Source organism: Salmo salar, chromosome 01 (assembly GCF_965601325.2).
Source record: "Salmo salar chromosome 01, fSalSal1, whole genome shotgun sequence".
Lineage (NCBI taxonomy): Eukaryota > Metazoa > Chordata > Actinopteri > Salmoniformes > Salmonidae > Salmo > Salmo salar.
In genome coordinates this window covers 171,685,261-171,705,913 of record NC_138291.1, presented here as the reverse complement: position 1 = coordinate 171,705,913, position 20,653 = coordinate 171,685,261, and the positions used below count along the sequence as shown (strand labels likewise).

Sequence of the window (20,653 nt, the reverse complement as noted above, 5' to 3'; positions counted from 1 at the left end):
GAAGGTTTCAGGAAAGGTGAAATCACTATACGGTGCTAAGCTAGTTTAAACTAGCTGACCTCTGCTAAGGTTGTACAGTATTCATACTTATTATCACTGTGACTGTCATCGAAGTATCGCTCATAACTTCTGAGTTATGACTCCAATTCCAACTACCTCCAGAACCACTCTGCTTCTGCAGTGAATATACCGCATTGAACATCTTTCAGCACAAATCCCTCTCAAATGAGTGTTTAGCCCCACATCCTGAGGGCTTTATCCTTATCCCACGTAGCGCTCTGTCAGCTGTAGTTCAAACGGCCGAGGGCTACAGCTGCTGTGCAGGGAGCAGCTGTAGCCTTCGCGAAACATTCTCCTCATCAAACGCCAAAGAGAAAGACAGCGTGCCAGTATCGATGAGTGACAGGCCCCAAAACCACAGAGAGATTAAGATAAAGAGCTCGACGGAGAGGTAGAGGTAAATAGAGAGAGACAGATACAGAGAGGTAACAACAGGGAGGAGAGGAGTTTGGAATTGGACCTCACATGGAGATTACACCTGGGTCCTGTTCATTAGGCACTAAACTAAAGAAAACAGACTGAAACACATCGGGATGACCTGACTTTCTCCAATAAGAAACAATCTTTTCATGTTCCCTTCCGTGTGCACTAATGAATATGACACTGGATACCTTCTCAAAGAAGGAAGATTGGAGGGTTGGAGAGGATGATGATGACGATGATTAAGGTTGGCAGTTACCTCTGATAGATCTAGCCCCAATGCATTCTGGTAGAGCCGTTGTTGTCAGTTCTGGTCAGAGTCTATTTGGGTGATTGGATGGATCTGGACCCCTGTGACCCCATCTTGCTTCACCCTACTGTCTTATCTCCCCTGTAACTTAGACACTGCTTGTCATCTCTCTCTCTCTCTCTCTCTCTCTCTCTCTCTCTCTCTCTCTCTCTCTCTCTCTCTCATTTATATATATATATTTTGATTGTTACGGCGCTCTTCATTTTTATGATATACTTACTGTTTAGATAATGTCAATGCTCCCAAAAAGATTAAACAAGGCAGATTTTCATTCAAATTTTCAAGCGGTTGTGATGGTTCAGTTAGTTGGAGCATGGTGCTTAAAACACCAGGCTTGTGGGTTTGATTTCCATATGGGCCACATGTACTGAATATTTGATTTAACCGTAAGTCGCTTTGGATAAATGTGTCTGCTAAAAGAGCATATTATTAAAGAGAATGAACCATACACATACATTCCATTCTTCATCCAGAGGACACTGAAGAAAGTCACTGGTGTCATTAGCCATCAGTTAGTGTGATACTGCATTAATATGACAGCGTCGTCCGGGTTAGGATTTGGCCGGTGTAGGCCGTCACTGTAAATAAGAATTTGTTCTTAACTGACTTGCCTAGTTAAATAAAGGTAAAACAAATTATAATAATGGGGCAGCAGAGAAGATATATGACACACCGCTGTCCCGAATCACAATTTCACCCACGCCATGAAACAACTTCCTTTCCCATTCCGATAAACCCCCTGGGGAAACACGAGTGCTCTCTCCCGTTCCATGTTCTACCTCTACTTACACTCTCTGATCCTCGATATTCCGAAAGATAAGAAAGTGCTGTGCCGAAACCCGAGAAGAGGAGGAGAAATCCTTTGCTTTGATGTCTCGATATGCAAAGTCATTGATAAATATCGCCTTTCGATTTGCCACACCTAAGTGGAGAAGGAAAGGAGGGAGTACGAGGGAGGCCTGAAACAGCTGGTTAATCAATGGCCCCCAGGCAGAGGCTGGAGGAATTGGACGGTGAGAAACGACAAGCGTTATCTGATTTGTGAGACCAGTAGGTGTACACTTCCAAGCATGGTGAAGCACCTTAAGCAATATGCAGATAATCCAGTTAGTGTGTAGTCACTGCCAGATATGTGTCTATGACCTTGAAGTACACAGATATGTCATTTTTTTGTTGGTCTAACCGTAAACTAATGGGTTTATTTGATGAGGGGTGATGGGTAGCAAGTCCACCCCCTTGTGGTACACCATCCTCGTAGTGCACCCCCCTCGTAGCTATTCTCTTTAGAGTGTGCACTTCCGCGAAGAAATGGTTTCCCATTAATTCCCCAAAGAATCAATTTGAACCAATAGCATGGCTGGTCTGCATAACAGTGGCAAACAACTGCAGCATTCCACGTGCAAAATGCTGAGTGGTCTGAGCTCCAGAGTGTGCCTCCACTGCCTCCCAGTGGCAGCCTCTGAGAACACACCCACCAATGCTCCATTACACACAATAGGAATAGTGCTAAGGACCTTAGTCATATCCACAAAGCCTGACCAGTGGCCACCACATCTACATCACCAAGCATTTGCAGCCTTATGTATGCGAGTGACTGTAAGAACAGGTTGAAACCTGCTCCTTGACCCTGTCTGTCACCTGGAAGTAGTCAGTTAGACATGTGTTTATGTGTGACACTATAAACAATGTAGGGAGGAGGGCAACAGAAAGACGGAGAAATAGAAAGACAGAACAGAGGAGAAGAGAGGGCTTCTGTGTTCTATGTTTTTCAAAGTCAAATGTTAAGACACACACACACACACACACACACACACACACACACACACACACACACACACACACACACACACACACACACACACACCATTCAACTGTTAATTCAAATGTTAAGACACATGTACACACACACACACACACACACACACACACACACACACACACCCGTTCAACTGTTAATTCAAATGTTAAGACACATATACACACACACACACACACACACACACACACACACACACACACGCCATTCAACTGTTAATTCAAATGTTAAGACACATGTACACACACACACACACACACCATTCAACTGTTAATTCAAATGTTAAGACACATGTACACACACACACACACACACACACACACACACACACACACGCCATTCAACTGTTAATTCAAATGTTAAGACACATGTACACACACACACACACACACACACACAGACACACACCATTCAACTGTTAATTCATCACGCAACTCAATTTCTCTACTATCTATTCAGTTCTTTTACATTCTAGAGACTTTCTTTTTAAGTATTGATGTCAATCATATGCTCTTTAGAGTATCCTTCTATTTCTGCTTAATCCAGTTCAGACCAGTTAAAACGCTGATGCCTTTTCTCACCATTAGAGGGTGCCAGGTCCCTTCCACAAACCTCACAGCTCAGATTCCACAGCCTTCCGCATGTCTCCCTCAACAGTAAAAAAACTTCTCATCCTATGTTGAGTTGCTGAACCCAACTCCAACCCTCCTGTCACCATCTCTTTTCTTTCAACTAGTCTATTTTAACATGGTTATGTTGGGTGATTGGAAGTTGTGAAATGCATTTCCAGTTTTTCAGAATGGGCTTTCTAAGTTCTGTCTGTGTGTCTTTCCACAGCAATCAGAGAGGATGGAATGCCAGGGGGAAGGAATAAGAGCATTGGACCTGTTGAGGTATGTCACAATTTATTACTGTTTCCGTTCTGGTCCAGTCTTAGGTCTTTTACCTCTGTCCCTACCCATATATCGTTTGACTCGAGGGCCTGCTGGATTACATTTTTCCAGTTTAATACAGTTTCTCTCTGTCCAATTAATGGCATTATAAACTGATCAAATAAGTGCCAAGGGCATTAACGAAACCAGGGATGTGTTTAGTAAGTCACACGTCACGCCGTAGTAAAATGTTAAGCAAAAGAAAACAAGAAATCTGTGTTCTTATTGGACAAGTTCAAGTAGTCCCTCCCTTTTTCTCTCGGTTTCAAAAAGTTTTCTCCATTCTGAAAACCACAGACACTGTTGCCCTCAATGACTTCGGTTGTGCACTGTGGTGTTAGTGTTTTCTATGTTCCTCCCAGTGGAGGCTGCTGAGGGGAGGACGGCTCATAATAATGACCGGAACGGCGCAAATGGAATGGCATCAAACACCTGGAAACCATGTGTTTGATACTATTCCACCACGTTCATTACCACGAGCCCGTTCTCCCCAATTAAGGTGCCACCAACCTCCTGTGGTTCCTCCCAGTGTGAAACTGTTTTTTACAAAGCAACCAACCTCAATAGAAGAAACTTTCAGTTCCATCATTCTGTTTGTAAAGCGTATTCAGAGAATATATTTCTCACATTACAGGCAATACAACTCGAAAAGGGACATGATTCTCTCTCTAATTGATTCAGAGGCCACGTTCGTGTACGACATGGACTTGAAGTGCTTTCATTTTAAAACAAATCTATTATTTTCAGACTATTTATTTATTTTATGTTCTATCCATTTCAGCCTTTAAATGTTCAGCTACAAAAAGCTACAAAAACTCAAAACTGCTAAAACGTTTTGAGACTCAACAAAAAAAGAGGCTATTTTCCAGGTGTACTTTTAAAGAGAAGCCCCTGAAAGCAGCTGAGTAGCCGAACGCAAAGATTGATTGATGAGATTTGATTCATGTTCCATTGATGGTGAAAACCAGACCATTTTAACAGTAGCTTGCATTTTCAAATGTTTTAACAGGTCAAAAAATGTAGTTTAATATGTTTAATTGTTGGCTATTGTGACTTGTTGTGAACCAGTAAGGTAGGCTTTCATTTCCACCAACTTTATTCTTATTGTCATCTCAAAATGTTCAAAACCACACAATAATGGCAGCAAAAGTCAGTCTTTACTAGACTACTGTACCTGCATGATATTTTGCAATACTTGAAATACCTCGTTTTTTTTGCCTGTTAAGTATCTGCAGAATGGTTTTAGATAACATTCTCTGCCTAGTATCTTTCAAGGAGCAAAATCATTCAGTTGATTCCAGCGATATCCTCAATATCAGTGTCCTTGCTCCAAAGCTGGATTCAGGCCCTGCGAGACAGTCAAGTCTGTCCCTCATTATTGCAGATCGGGTTAACTCATTAGGCTTAAATCACCCTTCTGCTCAGATGTGAACCATAGCGCTGCAACGGAGTAATCACACGCCTTTCAAACACAGATAATGGGAAGGCACCGCTTGTGCGGCGGAGAAAAAGTTCACCCGCTTCCCGAGGCAAAGAGTGCAAGAGCGAGTGTGAGATATGTCCGTGGGTGCTTGTTTTGTTCTCCAATCTAAGAAGCTCCTGCCTTCTTAAATCCACTCATAGCCACACATTGATTCCACTGTTCACGGGTATACTGACAATATGTGAAAGAGAAGCTGCCCGCCACCGTCTCGGGAACATTCTTAAAATATTTCTATGAAACCTTTGTCATTTCTCATGAGCAGGGTTTAGTATGCTACATAGCTGAATAAAAAAACTTAACAATGACCAATGTATAACATTTTTCTAATCGTCAGACAAACAGGGTTTTGTTTGTACAGGGACTAATGCACCTGAATCAATAACCCTATGACATTCTGAATGACAAGAGAAAATGAACGGAGGCTTTCTCTTCTCTTACCTCCTTCCTTGTTGCCCTCCCTCCTTTTTTCCCTCGCTTCTCTGCTATAGATTTCGAATGAAGAAATGGAGCGCATTATGACAGGCCAGGAGTTCAAGGAGGATGCTGGTTTGCCAGAGCACACCTGGGGAAACAACGGCGACAGCGACCACAGTTCCCCCGACAATGGTGTCTCCGAGGGCAACCAACCCTCTCCGGTCTCCACCCTGTCGTCCAGGTGAGCTGTTGCTGTAGGCGTACAGACCATTACCTCAAAAGTTAAAGGGCGGCGCACTGACCGAGAAACACCACTGACTGAGTAACTATGACTTCCCCCAGGAGTGAAATGTGTCAAAATTTTGTGGCCAAATGTAATATCTTTAAATTAATTTCTGAATAAAATGACCTATATCTGGCAGTCGTATGTCCTATGAACGGATACGGATACATTTTAGTTTGTCCCCTCAGCTTCGTGACACCTTTTGAATTTTCCATTGCATGCCTACCAGTACCAGTAATGTTTTTTTTAGAATTTTGTTGTAATGCGATTGAGTGAAGGTTCCTCTCATGTTAAATTGTAAGGTCACCCACATTTCACTCCTAAGCACATTTATGGGAGAATTTGAAGCTCCTCACAACTGGATTCTCCCTGGGTTTGTTGCCGCGGAAACAGCAGACACAGTTTTCATTCCTCTGCTTTTTCTGAAGTCTTGCCATTCCACAATGATAAATACTGTCCTTAACATGGTTGTCTCAGGGTCGATGTTCTCTGTCTGCAACCCAGTCCTCTCTGGCGCTGTCTCCATGTTAAACGTGGAGTTCTATCATGATTTTTTCATGCTTGCCTGTGCCCAGAAAAATATACATTTGGTAGAAAAATCTGTCACACTTCACATTATGGTGCCATTATTCTTGTGTAATTATTTCTGTAAGCACAGTGTAATAAGTATTTATAGTAGAGCAGTTCTTTACTCCGTAATGGTTTCCTGGCTTGTGTCTTTGCAGCAGGTCCCTGGAAATGAATGGCTACACTGCTACCTACCGGGACCAGTATGTGGGCACGCCTGTGTCCTCACACTACCAGTTCCTGCCGCACCTTTTTGGTTATGCCCAGTCAGTCCTTAGGCCCACCCTGGCCCGCAGCCTGCACTCCCAATCACAGACCCTCGTCTCCCAACTGGTGGCAGCTGAGGACCTGGCCCCCCTGGGGACCCCCATGCTCATAGAAGATGGGTGAGTTCCCACGGTGTACACATCTGTGTCGGGAACTGTGCTTTCGACGTGCTGCGTTTTCTTTTGGTAGACTTTTAAGGTTTGGGGTCTTGACGCCAGATGTCTTGTTTTGTCTGATCTTTCCTAAAAATGTTCTATCAATCACTCTTTTTATTCTTTATCTTTGGTTCTAGAGTGTGAAGAAAGTGTGTCATGCCTAACCTTCACACCTCCCTGTCTGCCATGTGTCCCCCAGGTACAGGGTGACCCAGGGGGAGCTGTTTGCCTTGCTCTGTCGGCTGGCAGACGAGCTACTGTTTCGGCAGATCTCCTGGATCAAGCGGCTGCCCTTCTTCTGCGAGCTGTCCATCGAGGACTACACCCTGCTGCTCAGTGCTACTTGGCAGGAGCTCATCCTGCTCTCCAGCCTCACCATCTACAGCGGCCAGATGTTCGGGGACCTGGCCAACGTCACCACCAAGTACTTGCCCTCTGACTACGAGCTGCAAGGGTAAGAGAAGCCCCGGGATCTTAGGTCTCCAGGTTTTTGAGTCTGGTAACATGGATCTGGGGTTCCATTGCCATAGCCTTGGCTCAAATTTGGCCTTTTTGGGAGAATATTAGGAAGGGTGGTTTCCCAGAGCCAGATTAAGCCTCGCCTGTAGCTTAATCTGATTGAGGAATATCGGTCCTGGGATACATCATTAATTAAGTATTTTAAATGCAACTTAAGCCGTTCTTTCAAATGATTTTAATTGATTATCTCTCATCTGCCAGGTTTAGTGAAAATGGAATGGATGTGATGGAGAGACTGATATACCTGTTCCGCAAATTGAATCAGCTGAAGGTTAGCAATGAGGAGTATGCCTGTATGAAAGCCATCAACTTCCTCACCCAAGGTAGTACTCTGTCAATTCTACATACTTTTTAAAATATGTTGGAAATTACAAAAAAGGCTGGGATGATACAATGGCTGCTGGGCAAATTTTTACACTGATAAAAAATGTAACCTATGAAATATAATCCGAAATGTCAGTAGGTACTGTGAATATTATTATGTGTGTGTATCTATTTAATTCATATTTTATTAAACCAAGTCCTGGCAATGAAGGCATCACAACTTTGTTTTAAAGGGACGTCTGTATTAGTCATCATCGTATCCGTAACCCTCTCCTCTGTGCAGATATCCGAGGGCTTACCAACGTTTCTCAGCTGGAGAAGCTGAACAAGCGCTACTGGTACGTGTGCCAGGACCTAGCTGAGTACAAGTACCCTCACCAGCCCAAACGCTTCCCTGAGATCATGATGTGCCTCCCTGAGATCCGCCACATCGCCGGTGAGTACATACAGTTCATTCAATTGTCACCTTATAATGCAAACCCTTTTCAGCTCCGACTGATAGCCATTTTCATTGTAAGGTGTGCAATATGTATTATGCATATGGCTATACGAAACGTGTACAGTGTGTATGACATGGGTAATGTGCAATGTGTGTACTATGTTATGTGCAGTGTTTATTTTTGTATACAGCACAATGTGTCTAAGGTTAAAGTTCATCCTATCCTATTTTAGGATGGCATCAAGGGAAAACATTATACACCCCAATGTATGGTAAATAATGTACTGTAATAGATCTGTGGTTGTGAATACTGTGCACGTCAATGTCCATTGGATTTGTTTGGGGGATAGATGGGGATTAAGAGGTTGTTGTTTTCTGTGCTTACTGTCTTTGATGGTACAGTACAAAAATAAAACAAATTGTATGGAAAATGTATGCACTCACTACTGTAAATCGCTCTGTATAAGAGCATATGCTAAATGACTAATGTGTAAAATGTAATGTAAATGGTCGGCCCTTCCAGGGAAGCTGGTGAACGTTCCGTTGGAACAGCTCCCCCTGCTGTTTAAGGCCGTCCTACACTCCTGCAAGTTCAGCCCCAACACCCTCCGAGCAGGCACCACCACCTGCCTGACAACAGACCTCATCCCCGGCAACTGAGCCACGCCTCTCAAAACCCACCGTTCACCTGAAGGAGGGGGGGACCCCCTTCTTTCTTTTGTGAATGTGACAGAATGTGACATAATTGTTTTTCTAAATGTATTTATTACACGACAGATCTGAATGTATTCTCATCTACGCAGAGCACACGCCTCTGCAACAAGAAATGCACAACCAATGCATTGTTCAGACGTGTAAGTGCAGTTTACAAGTATGTGAAGTGTTAACATGGTAGCTATTTTTCGTATAGATTTCCAGGAAGTTTTTTTTGTTTAGGGATCCACTAGAAAACGCTATTGTAACTGAAAGACTACCTCAGGAAGTATTTGTTGTTTTTTCAGTGGACATTTGCCTGTGTCAGTGAAAAGATAACTTCAGCAGTCTTTGGTATGTTTGTACTATCCTCAGCTACAGTAAAGTACATGAGAGATACTTCCCCAATGTGTTTAAAAATCTATGTAGCGTTAATGATTGTTACCAAAGGTCTCTAAAGATACACTCAGTTACTAAGTGTAGTTGAATTTAGTTTTAATATATACTACATGCTATACATTTAGCTTTTTAAGATTAGTTACATTTATCATGGTGGGGGTGGTGTGGTTTCTCAAGTGGTATTGGTATATCTACTCAAACATGTCTGCCAATAGTGACAGATGAGATGTCCCAAGCTGCATCACTGATGCCTTGTTTCCCATCACTAGTAATGTCAACATAAAGTGGCTGCAAATTCAAGCCTCTTTTTCATTTACATTTCTACTCAAGCCTTTTAGCGAGTAGAAATTAAATGTTGTCAAAATTGATACGGGTATTTTTAAGGCTAATGGTATATAAGTAAGTGGAAGTTTCCAACTACATTTGAAAGATTTTCCAATTGAAGATGGCATTTGTTGGCATTTGTTGATCAATCAATGAATTAACTGAAGGACCACTCTGGGATTGGTGATGATAGGCCAGTAAAGTGATACTGTCCCAGTCGACCTTCTCCTGAGATGTACCAGTTACTCCAGATGCCTGGGAGGATGAGAAGTGCAATATGCACACTGTTGAAAACCTAGGGTGTGGGTGTGTTTTTTTAAATAGATGTGAAATGCTGCCCAATAGTGGCAAGCTCAGCCATAGTTCAAGAGTATTGTTGTTGTGCACTCTACTCTTTCAAGAGACATGTTCAAAGCAAAATCCCACCTGTGACCTGTTATTGTTATTGTTATGTCTGCATGTGCGTCAACAAAAATGTTGCAGCTGCCAGTTAATGTTTTCTGTGATATTTTCTCACTCGAGTTCGCGAGAAGTTGAGTTCTAAACAGGGTAAGGCGGAAGTTTGGTGTACTGCACTCAGAAGATACTCAGGATCACTTTGTTGAATTGCGCGTTTAGAATTAGTAGTTGTAGGTTTCGGGGGACGTTGTAAGTAGCCGTCTTGTCTTTTGAGGTCTTTTTTTCTGTAGGGGAGTTGTTGTATTTGTGTGGGTGTTTGGACTATATGGAATAGAATACGATTTTAATGGACTAATAAGGACACAATTTGGGTTCTGAATTGATGTAAGGCTCTGTGACTGGTTAGATTCATATTCACTTGTATTCTCAGGTGTGTTACAAACAAGGCAAAAAAGGACACTGTGTTTTGAGCAAAGTGCAGCATTGACCAGACTCAATCAATTAGAAGTGTTACATCAGAACTGTACTGTAAGGAAATAAATGTTGTTGTAAGGGAAAACTGGCAGTCAAGTCCACGGAGTGCACCCCTCCCCTTCAAAACATTCCAAATCGAACTGAATATATGTGTTATATCTATTGAGTGTTTACATATTTGCACCAGACAATGATTTAAGTGAAGGGACTGTGCCAGAGTTGATGGTTTTGCTATAGGTCCTCAGTCAGAGCCAGTTGTGGCATTTTGACGAGGCCTAGAAGTGCCTCTATCGTAGCCATTCTGTCAACCTCTTGGATACACACGTCTTTCAACAAACTGGGAATTGATGCGTATTCGTAAATGAATTAATCACATCTATTCAATGTCCCGCTTTTGTCTGTTTTTATTCAACTATTAACATTTGTCATTTACTTGGAATGTATTTTGTTGTTTTACAAGAATGTTTTGCATATCAATTAGATTTGATTGTTTGAAGTGAAGGTGACTAGGATTTTTAATTTTTTTAAGTTAGTGGCTGAATCACAAATCACTCCCTTTACCGCACCCCCCTGACCCGCCATTTGCACATACACGTGTGCCTCTGCCATATGCATAAGTGTCCCAAAGCTGAGGGAGTGAAAATTATCAAGGGTGTTGGGGCTAATTAGACCCTTCTATAGTCACTTCGACCAAGCCAGAAAGGCTGCAGGCTCCAGAGGGAAGTGCTATCCGGGGAGGGGGACAGGAGTCTATCACCGGCTGGGCTGAATGCGTCGACACCTGGCGGTAATACGACGTCAGGAAGAACTACGCCCTCTAGTGGTGTAGGCGCCAACTTGAAGCACTGCGATATGTTAGGAGTAAGCACATTTTCATTCAAAAGAATGGACAAGTGTTCCTAATTATATATGTGCATTTGTTTGTGTCTGTTTCTGATGCTTGACATGTAAAATATGAAACATCTCCCAAATTAAATGTTTGACTGTTATTGAGGTTATTATATTGTAAAACAACGAGGAATTTTATCATTTTGAATTTCATGCTCGTTTTATTATTTAAATGTAGATCTGGAATTGCATCGTTCAAGTTAACCGCGAGACCCTTAGTAGTTCTTCCTGACATCTTATTATCTCTAGGTGTCGACGCAGTCAGACTAACCCGTGATACACTCGTGTCACCCCGCGATGAGCAGCTACATAAAGCATCCTCTATTCATGCTGCACAGGCATCGGTTTCCTCCTTAACTAGCTTTAATGGCGAGCAGCCCTAAAATACCTGGGAAAATATGTGTACTGTCCTAATAAAGCACAATTTTCTACCACCATGATGCTACTTCCGGACATTGCATGCAGCCTTCAGACAGGGGCAAACAACAGACAGGTGCAACCTAGCATGATAGAGGAAAATTGTTTCATTAAGACAGTACGCATATATTCCCAGTTTACTTTAGGGCTGCTCGCCATTAAAGTTAGTCTAGGAGGAAATCGTCACATTTGCAGCCTAAACGGAGGATGTTTTATGTAGTTTCTAGTCAAGGGGGGACACAAGTGTATTACCGTCTGGGCAGATCACCTTGGGACGTCAGAGGACAAACAACGTCCAAAATAATATTGCCCTCTGACGGACCTTGGGGCTGCATTCACGTCACGAGTGTGTCCCAAAGTTGATGGGCTTATTGATCCCCTCTTTACTCTCGTTTCGTCAGCAACACGTGACAATTGAGGGTCCTCCAAGTGAGTTGGTAGGGATGAGAAGCTGGTTTGGGATACACCTAGTATTCTGTCCGTCATTTACCAGAAACAAGGTAGACATCTTGGAGATGCATGGTTTGCGATGAATGTGTTGGCCTATAGGCAAGCACTATCTGTCAGTGGTGCCCAGTTTTCAAGGGGCATCCTGCAGCTCAGGATTAAAATTGACAGGGAAGCTCCGCTTTGGTTCATGGTTGACATGTTAGATGTTTGTTGACCTGTGTGTACCTTTTAATCTTGCTCAATTTAAGTGGTAAAGGTCCCTAACCACTAAGTGCCAAAAATAATAGGGCCAGATCATCACAACACCTTTGCCTCTGACACAAACAATTACATTTACGTTCATAACTCTTTACTCTGCTGTGCTGTGTTACAATCAACACTTTATTTTATTCGAGGGAACACTGTTGTGGTCTTATGCATAAAGCCATTGTACACTTTATTGAAATGGTGACTAACAACCTCTCGCTTATTTTCAATACGTATTTGTCAACATCGATTTTCTCATTCTCTTTGATAGAATGTATCAATCAAAAGAAAGGCTTTTGAATTGCAGTGATATCAGGTGTCATAATGTTTTAGGGGGGCACAATGCTTTGTTTGTTTATGTTGGTGTTCTGGTTGTAAAAAAGTTGCAGACAGAGAAATTCAGAAGTTAAGAGATGTGATGTTCTACTGTAACATGTTGTTTCTTAAAGCTACAATCCTTTGAAATAATAACAAAGGGTCACCCCACCTCTATTTTGGTAAAAAGCTGAGGGATGGGCCTGGAGAAATGTTACCACTCTCAAATTCATAGACCGAGCTATGGATGCCAGGACGGACCACCCCATGATATAAACATTGTCGTTTTTGACATGTTTTGAGGCTTTAGTGTTTTTATTAAAAAAAATATTTTCTTTGTTTACAAACATCGGAGCAAAACAAGCTACGTTTTATTTTGTGTTCTGATGGGGTACGACAATTGAACTAAACTCATGATGCGTTTACAAGTAAAAATGTTCAAGAATCAATGGGGTATATATATCATTAATTTGTGAGTCCAAAAATTGATGTTGCAACTAAGGATTCTAGCTTTAACCTCCATCATGGGTTTATATACTTTGTGTCCATGTATCTGCCCTGACTGTAACTTTGACTACCTGTGGCTATCAGAGCAGTACGTGTTCAAAGCATGCATAGAATGTGTCAGGACTTGAAACTAAATAAACATGAAACTTATGCAACTGTGAGACCAAGGCCTCAATGTTTTTATTTCTTTCCCTTTGCCGAAAAATGTATAATTGACCAAAAGTAGCATTTCAGATGAATGGCCCCAGCTTACCCATTTAGGATGTGCTCTCAGAGTGAATGTCTGTGACCCTCCACTCCCCGTTTGTTCTCCACGCCTTTGAGATGGCATACGACGAGCACAAATGAAAATTGCCACTGATCACCCATCATATAGGGTGCCTATTCTAAGAGGCATACGCATGATCCTTGTGAATACAGATGATAGCCCAGGTCACAGAGGCTATATTAGTCTAAACACGGTGGGGTATTTACCCAATGATAGCAGTGCCTCATTACACCAGAGATCTCAAAATAAAAGAGCTGAGTCGTTGTAATAAATTACGGGGAGCCCGTTTGCTGTGTGACAGTCACATCCTGTCGCTGGCTCCTCCCCTTCTTGTGGACAGGGCAGAGAAAGTCGTTTTTAGCATGTACCTCTTGTCTTGTCAATCTGAGCCAAGGAGAAATAATGGCTTCCCATACTGTGCCAAATCCAGCTCCCTTGCCAGGGCCACTGACAGCGTCACTGCCCACCACAGCTCTGGGGAATTTACGTAGCTGGCCACATTTCAAAATGGGCCAGAGGAAGTCAAGGCCTCCACTGCTATTTTAATGATGAAAAATTCTTCACTAATGTCAGATCTATCAACAGTCTTTACTGTGTGTATGGTAGAGGAATTAAAACGATAGTTCAAGAGGCATTTTCTCACCTCTAGAAGATTAGTTGACTCCACACACTGATGCATCATTGGTCACTTTTCAGAACATGCTCTTCATTAAAGACACAATCTATAAGTTTCCAACAAATCTCCTTTATGGTTTTAGTAATCCTGTACTTACTATACATCATGTCAAATCTTCCCTGTGTAGGGATATTTGCTTTAAAGGGAATTTTTCTAAGTTTTCCCGACTCCATACCCATTCTCAAGGAGGATCCTGGATCCTCTTCCTCTTCCACCAATGTCAAGTGGCTGCAGAATTGCTTCACTATTTATGGAGTTCCCCACAAATTGTTATAGGAAGTGACAGTGTTTTTTTGGGCCCAATCATTCCCCTCTTCCTGTCAAATTTTCCTGGAAGGGCTACCAGGTCATTCCCACCTTTATCTGCACATCACATATCTGTAGACCTCCCTTTAACTGACTCAGTTGGACTCTTCCACCTGAAGAGAGCATACATTATAAAGGATGTGAAAAGTGTAATGCTTTTTTGGGCTTTACCAAAATGACATTCCACTGTATAAAGCTCATTCTTGCAGTTTCTGTGACCATGAGATGTCCTAAAGGGACATTTTGTCTGCTCCACCAAGATCTGAGCAAGATGTCAAATGAAAATCAGGGAATGTAACAGAAAATACTTGAGCTTGGCTGTACAAAGATGGACACGTGGTTTGTTGTGTGCTGTTATGGGGACCTTGGGGATGCTCTGGTGGGCCACCTGGTGTTCAGAAGTTTGCTGATGAAGCCACATACCGGCCTTCACAATGAGTTAGGCCCTTCACACTGAGTTAGGTCTACACAATGATTTAGGCCTTCACAATGAGTTTGGCCTTCACACTGAGTTAGGTCTACACAATGAATTAGACATAATTTTAGGCCTTCACACTGAGTTTGACCTTCACACTAAGTTAAGCCTTCACACTGAGTTAGGTATTTCACACTGAGTTAGGCCTTCACACTGAGTTAGGCCTTACACAATGAGTTAGGCCTACACAATGAGTTAGGCCTTCACATTGAGTTAGGCTTTCACACTGAGTTAGGCCTTCACACTGAGTTAGGCCTACACAATGAGTTAGGCCTTCACACTGAGTTAGGCCTACACAATGAGTTAGGCCTTCACATTGAGTTAGGACTTCACACTGAGTTAGGCCTACACAATGAGTAAGGTCCTTCACACTGAGTTAGGCTTAACTTTAGGCCTTCACATTGAGTTAGGCCTTCACACTAAGTTAGGCCTTCACACTGAGTTAGGCCTTCACACTGAGTTAGACCTACACACTGACTTAGGCCTACACAATGAATTAGGCCTTCACACTGAGTTAGGCCTACACAACTTGTCAGGTCTTACACAATGAGTTAGGCCTACACAATGAGTTAGGCCTAACTTTAGGCTTTCACACTGAGATAGTCCTTCACGCTGAGTTAGGCCTTCACAAATTGCAGGTGCTTTTGGGTGACAGCGGGAGAACCGTTAGGGTTAGAAGCACAATTCGACCTCAGGAACATTTCTGAGGTCCTCCCGATCTGTGCAAGCATCACCTTCACCATGTGGCATTAACCTGTTAGGGCTAGGGGGCAGTATTGACACGGCCGGATAAAAACGTACCCGATTTAATCTGGTTACTACTCCTGCCCAGTAACTACAATATGCATATAATCATTGGCTTTGGATAGAAAACACCCTAAAGTTTCTAAAACTGTTTGAATGGTGTCTGTGAGTATAACAGAACTCAAATGGCAGGCCAAAACCTGAGAAGATTCCATGCAGGAAGTGGCCTGTCTGACAAGTTGTGTTTCATCTTGGCTCTTTTTATTGAAGACTGAGGATCTTTGCTCTAACGTGACACTTCCTACGGCTCCCATAGGCTCTCAGAGCCCGGGAAAAAGCTGAACGATATCGAGGCAGCCACGGGCTGAAACACATTATCGCTTTTGGCAAGTGGCCGATCAAAGTACTATGGGCTTAGGCGCGTGCCCGAGTTGACCCCATGCTGTATTTTCTTTCGTCTGTTTACCTAAACGCAGATTCCCGGTCGGAATATTATCGCTTTTTTATGAGAAAAATGCCATAAAAATTGATTTTAAACAGCGGTTGACATGCTTCGAAGTACGGTAATGGAATATTTAGAATTTTTTTGTCACGAATTGCGCCATGCTCGTCACCCTTATTTACCCTTTCGGATAGTGTCTTGAACGCACGAACAAAACGCTGCTGTTTGGATATAACGATGGATTATTTTGAACCAAACCAACATTTGTTATTGAAGTAGAAGTCCTGGGAGTGCATTCTGACGAAGACAGCAAAGGTAATAACATTTTTCTTATAGTAAATCTGACTTTGGTAAGTGCTAAACTTGCTGGGTGTCTAAATAGCTAGCCCTGTGATGCCGGGCTATCTACTGAGAATATTGCAAAATGTGCTTTCACCGAAAAGCTATTTTAAAATCGGACATATCGAGTGCATAGAGGAGTTCTGTATCTATAATTCTTAAAATAATTGTTATGCTTTTTGTGAACGTTTATCGTGAGTAATTTAGTAAATTCACCGGCAGTGTTCGGTGGGAATGCTAGTCACATGCTAGTCACATGCTAATGTAAAAAGCAGTTTTTTGATATAAATATGAACTTGATTGAACAAAACATGCATGTATTGTATAACATAATGTCCTAGGGTTGTCATCTGATGAAGATCATCAAAGGTTAGGGCTGCATTTAGCTGTGGTTTGGGTTTATGTGACATTATATGCTAGCTTGAAAAATGGGTGTCTGATTATTTCTGGCTGGGTACTCTGCTGACATAATCTAATGTTTTGCTTTCGTTGTAAAGCCTTTTTGAAATCGGACAGTGTGGTTAGATTAACGAGAGTCTTGTCTTTAAAATGGTGTAAAATAGTCATATGTTTGAAAAATTGAAGTTTTTGCATTTCTGAGGTTTTTGAATAACGCGCCACGGGATTACACTGGCTGTTACGTAGGTGGGACGATTTGGTGCCACCTACCCTAGAGAGGTTAACCCTTAACAGTGAAAAGAAGGTGTTTACATCAAACAGTTTGCAATGACTTTTCTCCCCATAGGAATACATTGCCTGCTCCCCTAAATTCAACCTGAAGCCTATGTGGGTTATGAATGTCTTATGAACCTGTCTTCGATGACTATCCATCAGGCCACTATGAGGTCTACCTGTGTTGATTCTAAGCTTCCTGGAGCAACCGGAAGTGGTTAAATTCACCCTAAAGGTGTTTTGATATACCAAACCTGCAGATTGTGAAAATCACTGCATTCAACCCTGTGTAAATCAGTCAGTTCTTAACATAAAGACTTAAAACTCAGGATTCTGTAAAAGCCTACCCCAATGAGGATATGTGTTTACTTTAAGCTTCCTGTGCCAACCGGAAGTGCCTTAAATTGTGGCTGTTTCGAAAGGTTAAAAAGTCACATCTTTCCAAAATGTCATATGTGTGACTAGGCAACCCTCATGAACTGTAAATCAGTAATTTATCCCATCAGATTTCCAAGAAAAGCTCACACACACACACAGCAAGGATGGAGTGACACAGTGTGGGCCTTAGAGACACACAGAGCCTGCAATAGTTACCTTTGTTCGAACTATCAAAGAACTGTCAGACCTAGAGCTCTGAAACGTTAGAAACCTGTTCTAGAGCTCAAGTCGATAGTGCACGGTGAGTTATGTGGCTCTAGAAGGTTCTCAGACTGAGAAACAGCCTCGTACATTTGCAATAACTTCAAATCATTTTGACCATTACGAAAATGACGACATTTAGAAATGTCCCAGACCTGCAAGACTAGATGCATTGAAACCGCCTCGGCCCATAGAGACGGACCCCAATGTTTCTGTCCGATAGCTCATTCAAGGACCCCATAGCAACGCCTGGAAAATATGGATTTTCAGCACCAATTAAGGTCGCTGCTTGGGTTCCAAATGACCTATCGAGCCGAAACTTGGGATTCGGGGTCGCCTCAGCTAGGCCTACACATAATGTCAGAACTGGACCCGCAGCTAGAACGTAACTACATGTTTTATGTTTTTATTATGCTTTAAACAGAAGGCGCTGTGAACTCTGAAATATGGGATAGTTGGCTTATAATCGAATTGGAAAAAGTGTGTCTGGTGTCAGTTTGTATCAGTTTGGTGTCAGAATGATATCTAATTGACTGATGGACAGTGACTTTCTGGCTGACTTTTGTCCATTTGAAATATGTTTAAACAGTGATAGACCATCACCAAAATGACATTCTGAAATCAACACCAACGAGCGATGGAGAGGAACCAGAATCACTGCCCGGCCATCCCGAGTTCATCGGGGCAGTCAATCTCGCATTCCTGCAGCTTTTTTGAGCATGTCAAATTTGTGATGGTAAATGCCCATTGAAACATTGCAAATGGACAGTACATTTGCAATATGATTCAACAGTGAAAAACCATCACCAAATGGACATGATGAAATCAACACATCGAGCGATGGTGAGGAACCACAGTCACTGCACGGCCATCCCGAGTTCATCGGGCCAGTCAATTTTGCATTTCTGCAGTATTTTTGAGCATGTCAAATTCGTGATGGAAAATGCCCATTGAAACATATTGCAAATGGACAGTACATTTGCAATATGATTCAACAGTGAAAAAACATCACCAAATGGACATGATGAAATCAACACAACGAGCAATGGAGAGGAACCACTATCACTGCCCGGCCATCCCGAGTTCATCAGGCCAGTCAATTTCGCATTTCTGCAGTATTTTTTAGCATGTCAAATTCTTGATGGTAAATGCCCATTGAAAAATATTGCAAATGGACAGCCATGCACCTGGTGATTGGAATGGGTTATCAGAAGTACATTTTTAAAATGGTTTTTAATGCCTTTAGGGGGGAGCAAGGGGTCTACGGTTGGGTAGGGAGCACCCCCACCCGTGCCCATCTGGTCATTTTGGACGTTTTTCAAAAAATCTATAAAAAACAACAGAGTCCCACTTCTCCCTCATCATTCATGACAAATAGACCATTTAGGTTGATTCATGGCTTAACATAGGGCTATATATAATTTGGGCAGTATAAATGCCATTTGGACATGGTTCACTGATTTTGGGGTTTGGAAACCGACTTCCTATGATCGTACATAGCAAATGGACAAAACATCCTTATTTGGCACATTCAATACTTTCATATTGCATTTGGACATTTCTTATGGCATTTGGTGAAAAAAAGTGACTTTTGACATCCTATGAAATCATATTGCAAATGGAAAAAACATATGCCTTACGGACAAGTACATTTGTATTTTTTTATTATGACAATAAAATATGACAAAAGTATGTTCATACAGTTCTTATACATCTATAATTGACAAAAAAATCTAAAGAATTTCGAAAAACGGTCCAGAAAGCCCTTTTTTAAGGGGGTGATATGTTACTGAATTTTCTTTCATATTTTCAACATTTTACTCTTGGGTCTTGACTTGTGTTACATTTGCAATAAGAAAATTCACGGTGGAGCGCGCTCACCATCTATTGGATTTTTGCTGTGTGACACTTGGCATTTGGCATATGACATTTGCAATGTTTTGAATGAAATGAGTGGTATTGTACATCGTGTATATGTTTCGTACAGTGCCAATATGTTCCCATTCATTTTTGTCCATTTCAGGGGGTCTTCACTTACACTGAGTTAGGCTTTCACACTGAGTTAGTCCTTCACACTGAGTTAGGCCTACACAATGAGTTAGGCCTACACAATGAGTTAGGCCTACACACTGAGTTAGGCCTTCACATTGAGTTAGGCCTTCACACAGAGTTGCGCCTTCACACTGAGTTAGGCCTTCACACTGAGTTAGGCATTTCACACTGAGTTAGGCATTTCACAATGAGTTAGGCCTAACTTTAGGCCTCACACTGAGTTAGGCCTACACAATGAGTTAGGCCTACACAATGAGTTGGGCCTAACTTTAGGCTTTCACACTGAGTTAGTCCTTCACACTGAGTTAGGCCTACACACTGAGTTAGGCGTACACAAAGAGTTAGTTCTTCAAACTGAGTTAGCCCTTCACACTGAGTTAGGCCTACATGATGAGTTAGGCCCTACACAATGAGTTAGGCCTACACACTAGGTTAGGTCTACACAATGAATTAGACCTAATTTTACGCCTTCACACCGAGTTGGTTCTTCACACTGAGTTAGGCTTTCACACTGAGTTAGGTCTACACAATAAATTAAACCTAATTTTAGGCTTTCACACTGAGTTAGGGCTTCACACTATGTTAGGACTTCACACTGAGTTAGGCATAGACAATGAGTTAGGCCTAACTTTAGGCCATCACACTGAGTTAGGCCTTCACACTAAGTTAAGCTTTCACATGGAGTTAGGCCTACACACTGAGTTAGGCTTACACAATGAGTTAGGCCTACACAATGAGTTAGACTTTCACATTGAGTGAGGCTTTCACACTGAGTTAGGCCTACACAATGAGTTAGGCCTAACTTTAGGCTTTTACACTGAGTTAGGCCAACACACTGAGTTAGGCCTTCACATTGAATTAGGCCTTCACACTGAGTTAGGCTTACACAATGAGTTAGGCCTACACAATGACTTAGGCCTACACAATGAGTTAGACCTT

At 42.1% G+C, this 20,653-nt stretch overlaps 1 protein-coding gene across 7 annotated transcripts in view; it reads left to right on the top strand.

Moving 5' to 3' along the window:
- LOC106570966 (nuclear receptor subfamily 6 group A member 1-A) overlaps nucleotides 1–13,262 on the top strand; it is a 188,202-nt gene extending 174,940 nt beyond the window's left edge. For 6 of the 7 annotated variants that reach the window (XM_014143586.3, XM_014143624.3, XM_014143614.3 and 3 more), the window contains 7 exons: nucleotides 3,444–3,499; nucleotides 5,510–5,676; nucleotides 6,444–6,671; nucleotides 6,907–7,161; nucleotides 7,428–7,549; nucleotides 7,834–7,986; nucleotides 8,513–13,262. In XM_014143586.3, coding sequence (XP_013999061.1) covers nucleotides 3,444–3,499; nucleotides 5,510–5,676; nucleotides 6,444–6,671; nucleotides 6,907–7,161; nucleotides 7,428–7,549; nucleotides 7,834–7,986; nucleotides 8,513–8,649 — 1,118 coding nt within the window. In that variant the 3' untranslated portion in view covers nucleotides 8,650–13,262. The remainder of the gene's footprint in view (nucleotides 1–3,443; nucleotides 3,500–5,509; nucleotides 5,677–6,443; nucleotides 6,672–6,906; nucleotides 7,162–7,427; nucleotides 7,550–7,833; nucleotides 7,987–8,512) is intronic. The other variant, XM_014143591.3, reaches the window with a different exon arrangement.
- The last annotated feature ends 7,391 nt before the right edge of the window (nucleotides 13,263–20,653 follow it).